At 42.0% G+C, this 11656-nt stretch overlaps 1 protein-coding gene across 1 annotated transcript; it reads left to right on the top strand.

Moving 5' to 3' along the window:
• The first annotated feature begins 243 nt into the window (after window positions 1-243).
• Srgn (serglycin) lies at window positions 244-11049 on the top strand. Its single transcript, XM_070020957.1, has 3 exons — window positions 244-373; window positions 7879-8026; window positions 10643-11049. The coding sequence occupies exons 1-3, from the start codon at window positions 298-300 to the stop codon at window positions 10908-10910; spliced, it is 492 nt and encodes a 163-aa protein (XP_069877058.1). The 5' UTR covers window positions 244-297; the 3' UTR covers window positions 10911-11049.
• The last annotated feature ends 607 nt before the right edge of the window (window positions 11050-11656 follow it).

Genomic DNA, 11656 nt, shown 5'->3' with positions numbered 1-11656 from the left:
TGAATGCTGAGTCTACTGTTTTGATGGGAGGAAAAAGAAAATAAACAGACAACCTTGAAGAAGCAAGGCCTGGGGAGAGTCCAGTGCAGTTTCATAATGGCTATGAATAGTCATTTTTGCTGTTTTCCTTTTCTTTCTTGCTGGGTGTTGATGTGGATCTCTTTCTATTTGTTCAGGAAATTGTGACGTGTGTTCTGGGCAGGGTTTGAGGTTTTGGAGCCTTGTCTAAAAGGGACAGAGAACACCCTGCTGTATTTCTTCATCGTGGGGCTGGCGAGCTGCTTTGAGCTATTCAGGATGCACAGGATCCTCAAGGGCAGTAGGCTTGTCCTGGCTCTCCTGCTCATTCTGATTCTGGAATCTTCCGTTCAAGGTAAGGCCTGGGAATCTTGCTCCCTCTAATCTTTGAAATCTCCAGGGACCATGCAAATAATGGTGTTCGCTTGAAGGTACCACATGAATCATACTGTGGGAGTGGAGGAAAAGAAGAATTTGGGGTGGTGGAATCCTATGGTTTGCGTTCAGCTGAGTTTAGTACCAAGAAAAATTAAACTCTTGAGACAGGTGCAGCCTTTTAAGTTTCACAATGATTGAAACATAGTTTATTTTGGGGATGAAAATGGGTGGATTCTCAATTTAAAGAGCTTAGAAAAGGCAGAAAGAAAATGATCCATGTGTCTAATGGAGATAGCACCATGGAATATTCTGGAATATCTACCTTCCAGGGAGTGTCTATTCCAATCCCACATTTGAGTTATTATGATTTTAGCTCTGGTAAATGCTAATTTTTTTTGGGGGGGGGGTCCGGTCATGGGGCCTGAACTCTGGGCCTGGGCGCTGTCCCTCAGCTCTTCAGCTCAAGGCTAGCGTTCTACCACGTGAGCCACAGCGCCACTTATGTGGTGCTGAGGAATCGAACCCAGGGCCTCAGACATGCAAGGCAAGCGCTCTACCACTGAGCCACCTTCCCAGCCCCTATGCTAATTTTTTAACTGAAAAAAATGTCTGCATCTCTCGCTCCACCCCCACTTTTTTTTCTTGCCAGTCTTGGGGCTTGCTTGAACTCAGAGCCCCAACTGGCTTCTGTTTGCTCAGTGCTAACTTAGGACTCTACCACTTGAGTCATAGCATCACTTCCGGATTTTTCTGTTTATGTGGTACTAAGGAATTGAACCCAGGGCTTCATGAATGCTACTTAAGCATTCTACCACTAGACCACATTCCCCCAGACCCCCCCCCTTTTATTTTTTGTCCATTGTGAGGCTTGAACTCTGGGCCTAGGCACTGTCCCTTAGCTCTTTAGCACAAAGCAAACGCTCTACCACTTGAACCACAGAATCACTTCCAGTTAATTGGAGATAAGAGTCTCATGGACTTTCCTGCCTAGGCTGGCTTTGAACTGTGATCCTCAGATCTCAGCCTTCTGAGTAGCTAGGATTACAGGTGTGAGTCATGGTACCAGGCTTTTTTTTTGTTTTGTTTTTTTAGTTTTTACTGAAATTTTGGTTATGTTTAAATGTAAATAACACAAACCTCAGATTAAGGAAAAATGCCCAAAGAATGTTAATATTTGAGCTGTTGCTCTGAGGACATCACATTTGGAAATAATTTCTTATGTTTCTCTATCATTTGGAGCTGTTTAGTCAGACTAACACAGCTTAAAAGCCTTTAATGGCCAAGAAATGAAAAAAAAATTTCTAAGAAAAGTATTATTTCTCTTCCTGTAGTATAATTTCTTTTTCTGCCTTATTTAGTTGTAAATAAGGCAGAAAGAAGGTTTGGTCTGATAACTAGATGGCAAAAATATATGGTAGAAAAACACCAAGTCCTTCCCCCCTCCCCTGGCCTCCCACCAAAATGGTAAAGGAAATGTTGAGTCATAGCATCACACGTGTCCTGGATTTGTTTCTGCAAAGTGACTTCTAACTGTCTTCATCTTCTTACTTCCGGTGGAACCGAAATCTTCCAGATGATCTCACAGAAATTTCTTACATCTTGGAAATTTATGTTAAAAAAAATTGCTTTCTTCTAGTGATGCAAACATTAGATAGGAAAATAAAAACAAGTAATGTGGTTGAAATGTGACCGTTAATCTGTTTGTTTTTATAGTATAAAACCTAAAGAGGGGGCTAGGAAGGTGGCTCAGTGGTAGAGCACTTGCATGCCTGAGGCCCTGGGTTCGATTCCTCAGCACCACATAAGCAAAAAGATAAAAGCCGGAGGTGGCGCTGTGGCTCAAGTGGTAGAGCACTAGCTTTAGCTGAAGAGCTGAGGGACAGCGCCCAGGCCCAGAGTTCAGGCCCCACGAATGGATGCAAAAAATAAATAAATAAATAAATAAAATAAAACCTAAAGAATAAACTTTTATTTGGGGTTTTCTCATGGAGATCTTTGGCTAAATGTAATGATTCCCTAATGACCATGTGTTCTGGTAACATTGAGAGCGATGTAGTCCCTCTGTGACACAGATGTTAGTGACCAGTTGGTCTCATAGCTCCCAGAGCTATGCAAATCTTAGGAGCTTCAAAATTTCCCTAGGACACTCCCATTCTGCACTGACTATTGCTATAGGCAAAACTAGAATGAGAACAAAAGTCTTTCCTTTTTTTTTTTTTTTTTTGTCGGTCATGAGGCTTGAATTCTGGGCCTGGGTGCTGTCCCTCAGCTCTTCAGCTCAAGGCGAGCGCTCTACCACTTGAGCTACAGCACCACTTCCCAAAAGTCTTTCCTTCTATACATATTCATTAGAAAGAAATGATGGAGAAAGAAGCATGTTGAAGGTGTACAAAATACTAGCATTTATGTCATCATCTGATGGATTTCATCTCTTTGTTGAAAAAAAAGAAACCAAAAAAGAAACAATGAGGGAACTGGAAAAGGAGCATGTTCCTAAGGGCTTACAAGGAAACTAGACCCAATGCTAATGACCTCAGAGAAGCTGCTGTGTTGAGCTGTGACATGATTTCATCATTCCTCCGTAAGATGCCAGATGTGATTCAAGAACATTCCCTCCTTATCTTAAAAAAAAAAAAATGGTTTAAGAGAAATTGTTTTCTTAGCTCATTGGTTTGGCCAATCAAATGAACTAGGCTTTTAGCTTACTTTTCCTTGGCATGAATGGGCTCAGTCCATATTAGGTTACTGTGTTAATTTGCTTGGGGTGACTTCACTAAGTGCCACAGACTGGGTAATTTGCACAAGTTGATTTCCTCATAGTTCTGGAGTCTAGCATCTAAGATCAAGGTGTTGGCAAATCTGTTTTCATTCTGACTCCTTTCTCCTTAGCTTATAGATGCCACCTTCTCCTTTTTTTTTTTTTTTTTTTTTTGAGGAGGGGACTTTTTGAGACAGATAATCAAGAGATTATCTAGCCCAAGAAGGCCTTCCACCCAAGCTCCTGCTTTCTTTGTTGTCCAAGTGCTGAGATTATAGGTGTGTACCACCACACCCTGCCTACTATCCTTGTAAAAGATTAGGTTAGAGGCCACCCTACTGGCCTCATCTTAATTAACTACATCTATCATAATTCTATTTCCAAATAATGTCACATTAGGAGAAATTGTGGGTTAGGGTTTCAATTGTGAACCTTGCAAGGGACATAATTCAGCTCATAGCATATTTTTTCATGCAATTCAATTTAACACATGATGTTGAACTGTATCTACTGAGTACAAAGGAGTGGGAATTTAGCAACAAGGGGTAGATAATAAAGTGCGCAGATGGCAGCAGGTCTAGTTAACGTGAGGTCTGGGAGATTGTGGAGGAGGCCTGTGAGTCCTCTCTCTCATTTTCAAAGATGCCCCTAGAGAGAGGAAGTATGGCCAAGGAGCCAGGACTAGCCCAAGAGTTCTTGCCAGTCTCCTAGATCTTAGTGATGACATGGATGCCACCGCATGTGTGGCTGTTTATGCAGTGATTTCACATCTATTTTCTGCCCATTACCGTCCTATTCTCAGTGAGGAGGAATTAGCTCCAACTGATGGAGGAAGAGAAGGGCTCTGTCCTCTCACTTGTACTTGCAAACAACCTGTGACTGTTGTGTGAGGCTCATAGCAGAACTAGTCAGTGGATTTTAAGGTCAGAATTAGTTTCCTACTCCAACCCTAGACATTTTCTTTATTTAAAACAGAATCCTAGCCAGGTGCAGATGGCTCATGCCTGTAATCCTAGCTACTCAGGAGGCTGAGATCTGAGGATCATGGTTCAAAGCCAGCCAGAACAGGACAGTCTATGAGCCTCTTATCTCCAATTAACCACTCAGAACACTGGAAGTAGCACTGTGGCTCAAATGGTAGAGCATTAGCCTAGAGCTGAAGAGCTGAGGGACAGCACCCAGGCCCAGAGTTCAAGTACTATGATAACACAATAATAATAATAATAATCCTTGCTGTTGACTTTTGCTGTTTACTGCTGAGTTGAGGGAGAAATTGAAAGTAAACGTGGAGCTTTTTGCAACTTCTCAGACCATGCAAAAGGAAGTTATCTCTCTGCAAAAGTAACAGTAGGAAGCAACTCCAGTGTAGATAACCCAGATGCTGAAGACTACCATTGTGTGTGTGTGTGTGCGCGCATGTGTGTGTATGTGTGTGTGTGTGTGTGTGCACATGTGCGCACGCGCCTCTGTGTGTGTGTGTGTGTGTGTGTGTGTGTGTGTGTGTGTGTGTGTAATGGGGCTTGAACTCAGGGCTTGAGTGTTGTCCCTGAGCTTTTTGGCTCAAGGCTGCCACTCTATTATAGCTCTATCTCTAGCCAGAAATAAAGGTCTTGTAAACTTCCCTGCCCAGGTGTAGCTGGGATTACAGTTGTGAGACACCCAGGCCTGGCAACAGAATTTTAATATTCTGAGTTAAATAAATAAATGTTACCCGTTTCCTTTTACTTTGTAAAATACAGCTTCGGAAACATTTCAGAATCCCTGTGAAGCTGGCATCCTTTCCATAGGACAGTGCTGGCTGGTCTAGAGCTCAGAGGTGCGAAGACATCGCCCTCTGCTGGGAAAGACACTCATTGTCCTACCTACAAGAGGCTCCTTAGGTAGTAACCGGATGCCAGACTAATGTTGCCTGAAGGGAAAGAATCAGAAAAGGGGATGATGGGGGGATTGCGGAGGGGGGAAGAATGAGTTAGAATGTATTTAATACTTGCCGTATGAGAAGGCTTGCTTTTGTTTGATTACTTTTATCTATTTAAACAAGAACTCTGCCTTAGAATTACTCACATTTAACACGTGATCAATTGAGAATAAGAAAGACACTGGGCTGGGAAGGTGGCTCAGTGGTGGAGCGCTTGCCTTGCATGCTCAAGGCCCTGGGTTCGATTCCTCAGCACCACATAAGCAGAAAAAAAAAGCCGGAAGTGGCGCTGTGGCTCAAGTGGTAGAGCGCTAGCCTTGAGCTGAAGAGCTGAGGGACAGCGCCCAGGCCCAGAGTTCAGGCCCCACGACTGGACCTCCCCCCCCCAAAAAAGAAAGAAAGACACTAAGTAGTAGATGGGAATTTAAATTCCAGTCTTCCTATCTACTTTCAGATCACAGAGCGCACCTTCCTCAACTAGCTTTTAAGTGATTAATTGGGGTTAAGAGCTCACAGACTTTCATGTCCTGGCTGGCTTCAAAACTCAAACTTAAGATCTCAGCCTCTTGAGTAGCTAGGATTACAGGTGTTAGCTACTGGACCCTCACATACTGTGATCTTTTCAATGTTTATATTTTAGAGGACTATTATTTATTAAAACAGTTGCTTTAAAAATGAGAAAAATGCCAAATCTATAACCATAGTCATTTTTGTATATTTTCTTCCATTTCCCCCAAAATACTATCATGTTGTTGAATAAAGCATGCCCTTGGGTGGGGAAGAGATGATGCATTTGAAGGTTGGTGCAGTATTTCTCACCAGCAGGTCTCTGCTCTTGCTACACTGAGTCATTAAGAGTGTACTTCATTCTGAAATAGTAAAGGGTCAACAATATAACTGCAGAATTTGAAAACTGCTGTTTGGAAACTTTTTAGTAAAAATTCCAAAGAAGCAAGAGGAGAATCCAACCTGTCTATCCCTCCGTAGCCTTTATCTTGTAAAATCTGAATACATAGAGAATAAGCTTTGATCTACGTTTAAGAGTGTGTGTGTGTGTGTGTGTGTGTGTGTGTGTGTGTGTGTGTGTGTGTTGTCTGTGTCTGTGCGCTAGTTCTAGGGCTTGAACTTAGGACTTCATGTCCCTTTAGTTTTACTCAAGGCTGTCACTCTACTAGTTGGGCCATAGCTCCACTTCTGGCTTTTTTTTTTTTTGATAGTTAATTAGATTATAAGAGCCTCACAGATTTTCTTGCCTTGGCTGGCTTTAAACTGTGACCCTCAGACTTCAGACTCCTGAATAGCTAGGATAACAGGTATAAGCTACCGGCGCCCAGTAACTTAATAACTCTTAACACTGCAGAGCCCTAAAACAGAGCCCTAAGATCTGGCCTCTGTAATACCTTGGATGTTCCTATGTACTCAACTTTTCTGAACTGGAATTTGACTCATTTTTATGAATGAAGGCAGATTTGGGGATGAGTTACTAGTTGGAATCCTGACTTCTGTGTAAATTTTTCTTTGTGCAAAATGGAAATAACAATACAAAAATGATAATAGTTCAGGCTGTAATGGTGCACATCTGTAATCTTAGTACAGATTGCAGATTCTAAGCCAATCTGGGCTACATAGCATGACTCTGTCTCCAAACACAAATCAAAGCAAAAACAACAGTTATTATTATCAAGTGCTTACTACATGTCTAATGTCTATGTCTTTGGTGTGAAAGTGGCCCTGGCTTTGAACTCAGGATCGTGTACCTGCTACACAAACACTTGATACTTGAGAAACGCCCCCAGTCCTTTTTGCTTTGGTTAGTTTTTGAATAGGGTCTCACTTTTTTTGGGGGTGGGGGAAGGAGTTTGTTGTGGGGCTTGAACTCTGGGACGCTGTCCCTGTGCTCTTCAGCTCAAGGCGAGTTCTCTACCACTTGAGCCACCGCACCACTTTCGGTTTTCTGGTGGTTAATTGGAGATAAGAGTCTCATGGACATTCGTGCTTGGGCTGGCTATCCTCAGATCTCAGCCTCCTGAGTAGCTAGGATTACAGATGTGAGCCACTGGCGCCTGGCCTCACTTTTTGCCCAAGCTGAAATGGATGCCAACCCTCCTATTTAAACTTCCCACAAAGCTGTGATTACAGGAGCATTTCACTGTGCCCAGCTTTTTTCTCCTCTAAATTCCAGAGCTTGAACTCAGAGCCTCACACCCTCAATCAGCTTGTTTGCTTATGGCTGACGCTCTACCACTTGAGCTCTAGTCAGACATTTTTCTGTTAGTTGGAGATAGAGTCTCACAAGACATTTTTGCCTAGGCTTGCTTTGAACTGCAATCCTCTAGATATCAGCCTCCTAAGTAGCTGAGATTATAGGCATGAGCCACTGCACCTGGCTAGGTTATGTTCTTTGTATGTATTTTCTTATTTTTGTGTGTATGTGTATGAGATAAGCTTATGATACTATTATATCAGTTTATAGTGTGTGTGTGTGTGTGTGTGTGTGTGTGTGTGTGTGTGTGTAGTTTCAGGTAAGTTAAAGTTTTGAGTTTCCATAGTAACCTGGATATTACTACAAATAGCTGACTCCAAAGCTTATTCCAGTCTTTAACTCTCCACCACTTTATAGGAGTGTTGCGATAAGAACATCACATACAAAAGGCTAGCACACAGTGGGTGCTGCTGTTCTATTAAAGCTGGCCATACTTTACCTTCTGCCAAGGTTAGAAAGTATGTAATTAAAACCTTTCTAGGGCCTTAGCAATTAGAAGCTGTAGAAGAGATCCTTACCACTCATGTGGGTCCTTGTTTGCAGGGTCTCCTATGCGGAGGGCCAGATACCAGTGGGTACGCTGCAGTCCAGACAGCAATTCTGCCAACTGCATTGATGAAAAGGGCCCATTGTTTGATCTACCGCCCGGTGAGACCAACAGGATCCTCCCAGAAAGGACTGACCCTGTCTCGTAAGTGGACTGGACTTTTCTCTGATGTTGCTGTGGCTGTAATGTCACAACCTCTGTTGAAATCTTGGTGGGCAGGCAGTGGGACTGTCAGTTTTTCCTTGAATCTATCACTTTGAATAGTTGGGCTTTTGTTGCACAACACATGACAAAACTGTGCCATAAGCTGGGGGTCAGTAGCTCACGCCTGTAATCCTAGCCACTCAGGAAGCTGAGATCTGAGAATCACGGTTCAAAGCCAGCCAGGGCAGGAAAGTCCTTAAGACTCTTATCTCCAATAAAACACCAGAAAACCAGAAGTGGTGATGTGGCTCAAGCGGTAAAGCGCTAAACTTGAGCTGAGGGACAGTGCCCAGGCCCAGAGACCAAGACCCATGACAAAAACAAAACTGTGCCATATATGTACACGTACAATGAGGTGTGCAAACATACTGATTCATCTATGTTTTTGTAACTTTTTTTGTGGGTGGCAGAAATGAGCATTGAATATTCTTCCCTAACACATAATAAAAATAACTGAAGATTGTTTTATTCATTTACCATATTACATGCTAAAATACAATAGGATTTGATCAATTGAACGAATAAATAAAAGGTAGAGGGGCTGGGAATGTGGATTAGTGGGAGAGTGGCTTAGTGGTAAAGTGCTTGCTTAACATACATGAAGCCCTGGGTTCAATACCTCAGTACCACATAAGCAGAAAAAGCCGGAAGTGGTGCTGCGGATCAAGTAGTAGAGTGCTAGCCTTGAGCAAAAGAAGTTCAGGGACAGTGCCCAGGCCCTGAGTTCATGCCCCAAAACTGGCAAAAAGAAGAAGAAGAAGGAGAAGGAGAAGAAGAAGGTGGTAGAATATCAGTAGAATGGAATACATTCGTGGCTAGCCTGTGCTATATGGTAAGACCCTGTCTGAAAAACAACAATAAAACAAAAGAAATGGAAGTACTGATACATAGGTAAATCTTGAAAATATTAAGTGACGTAGAAGAAATTAATATTATGTGATACCATTGATATAAATTGTCCAGAATAAGCAACGCCCTAGAAGCAGAAAGTCAATTTGTGGTTCTCAGGGGCTGGGGATAGAGAGTTAAGGTTTTCGTTTCTTGTTTTTGTTTTTTTATTTTTGTCAGTCGTGGGGCTTCAACTCTGGGCCTGGGCACTGTCCCTCAGCTCTTCAGCTCAAGGCAAGCACTCTACCACTTGAGCCACAGCACCACTTCCAGTTTTCTGGTGGTTAATTGGAGATATCAGTCTTACAGACTTTGCTTGCCTGGGCTGGCTTTGAACCTCAAAGCTCAGATCTCAGCCTGAGTGGCTAGGATTACAGGCGTAAGCCAAGGGTGTCCGGCCTAGGTTTTCTATAGCTTTGATTAAGCTATGGCTTTCTGTGGGGGGAAGGGATGATTAAAAAATACTTTACGCCGGGCGCTGGTGGCTCACGCCTGTAATCCTAGCTACTCAGGAGGCTGAGATCTGAGGATCGCGGTTCAAAGCCAGCCCGGGCAGGAAAGACTGTGAGACTCCTATCTCCAATTAAACCACCAGAAAACCGGAAGTGGCGCTGTAGCTCAAGTGGTAGAGCGCTCGCCTTGAGCTGAAGAGCTGAGGGACAGCGCCCAGGCCCAGAGTTCAAGCCCCATGACCGACAAAAAAAAAAAAAAAAAAAAAAAAAAAAACTTTAGAATTAGTGGTGAATAAAAAGAGGAATTAGGGAAAGGAAGATGTTAATGGTCATAACTGTCAAACACAAATCAAACTGTGTCTAGCTCAAATAAAGACTGCTTAACACTTGTGAAACATCCAATAAGAATTCTTAGGTAATAAAAACTTGAATTCTAATAGAATTCTTCACTTTGATGAAAATCAAAATAAAATAGTATGTAGTAAAATGAAATAACATTTAAAACTGTTCAGCTGGCACTAGTGACTCAAGCCTGTAATCCTAGCTACTCAGGAGATCTGAGGATTATGGTTTGAAGCCAGCCCTGGCATTAACGTCCCCAAGAAGCCAGGCTCTGGTGGCTTACTCCTGAAAATCTAACTACTCAGGAGGCTGAGATCTAAAGATCATGGTTCATAACCAGCTGGGGCAGGAAAGTCTGTGAAACTCTTATCTCCAGTAAACCACCAGAAAACCAGAAGTGGCACTGTAGTTCAATAGAGAAATCACCTTGATCTGAAGAGCTGAGGGACAGCACCCAAGTCCAGAGTTCAAGTCCCACAACTGAAAAAAAAAAGTCCCTGAGACTTTTATCTGTGATTAGCTACTAAAAAGCTGGAAGTAGAGCTATGGTTCAAGTGGTAAAGTGCTAGCCTTGAATGAAAAATCTCAAGGACAGTGCCCAGGCTCTGAGTTCAAGACTGGAATAGGTGTGCACATGTGAGCATACACCCTTAGACACATAGAAAATGTTAACTAATTCAGAAGCTTTTGAAGTCTTTTAAGTAAATAAATGGCCTCATTATTTCTTTATCTTAAATATAATATATAATATATATTACATATAATTATATATTATACATTACATAATATATATTATATGTTATATAATATATATAATAATTCTAATCTTTATTATGAATCAAACTTTACTGTATTTTTTTCTTTCATATTTCAGAATGACAAGAATCCAGAGCATGAATGATGACTTTCCTCTTTCTGAAGACTATTCTGGATCCGGTTCTGGTTCAGGTTCTGGATCAGGTTCTGGATCCGGCTCTGGCTCAGGCTCTGGAAGTGGCTTCCTACCTAAAGAAGAATGGGAATACCAGAGTCTAGATGAAAATGATGTTTTCTATTACAAGTTTGGGTCTCCCAAAACAAAGGTACCCTTAGACAACGTGGACTCCGGTCATAACGGGTTAGAAGAAGATTTTATTATATAAAAGTGAGGGGTTTCCCACCTTGACACCAGGCAATGTATTCAGTATGCTTTCTGTACTATGATCAATCATTTGGCTTGTGGGGGAGGGGAAGTTTCAAAGAAATTTTAAACCCTCTGAAAAAGAACCCTAAATTCTGTCACTTGTTTTTTTCGTGTTAATTCTTCAAGGATCATGCTTTAATGCTGTTATATATCCTAGTACTCGGGAAAATACTGTGGGTTTTTTGGTATCATACCCAACCAACGTCATGAAACTAACTAGTATCTATTAAAAAAAAAAATCACTTCTTTGGGTGCCAGTGGCTCACACCTATAATCCTAGCTACTGAGGAGGGTGAAATCTGAGGATCATGATTCAAAGCCAGGCCAGACAGGAAAAGTTCAAGAGCCTCTTATCTCCAATGAACCACAAATAGAGCTGTGGTTTAAGTGGTAAAGCACTAGCCTTGAGAAAAAAAAAAAGAGCTCAGGGGCACACAGGTCCCAAGTTCAAGCCCTACTACTGGCATACACACACACACACACACACACACAATCACTTTAAATAAAATTGAATCCAGGGATTTTGAAATTTTAAATTTCAAAGCAAATGCTTATGTGATATTTCATAATAAAAATTTCAAGACACTGAAAAACAAAGCCAAGTAAGTGGAAACATGGGGAGTTTAGAGTGCGGGGGATGTGACTCTGTTTCGTGTGTGGAGGTGTCACAAAGCTAGTGGACGCTGTTTACTTGGGGGTGGTGTT

This window comes from Dipodomys merriami, unplaced genomic scaffold, assembly GCF_024711535.1.
Source record: "Dipodomys merriami isolate MVZ:Mamm:240054 unplaced genomic scaffold, mDipMer1.0.p SCAF_14, whole genome shotgun sequence".
Classification (NCBI taxonomy): Eukaryota; Metazoa; Chordata; class Mammalia; order Rodentia; family Heteromyidae; genus Dipodomys; species Dipodomys merriami.
Note: the sequence above shows the minus strand (reverse complement) of the source record. Positions and strands in the feature narration are given on the sequence as shown.

Excerpts from the sequence above, each read along its gene's own strand:
- Srgn (XM_070020957.1), top strand. The coding sequence starts at position 298 with ATGCACAGGATCCTCAAGGGCAGTAGGCTTGTCCTGGCTCTCCTGCTC. Across the intron at positions 374-7,878 it reads TCTGGAATCTTCCGTTCAAG|GGTCTCCTATGCGGAGGGCC; the intron begins GTAAGGCCTGGG and ends CCTTGTTTGCAG. Across the intron at positions 8,027-10,642 it reads GAAAGGACTGACCCTGTCTC|AATGACAAGAATCCAGAGCA; the intron begins GTAAGTGGACTG and ends TTCATATTTCAG.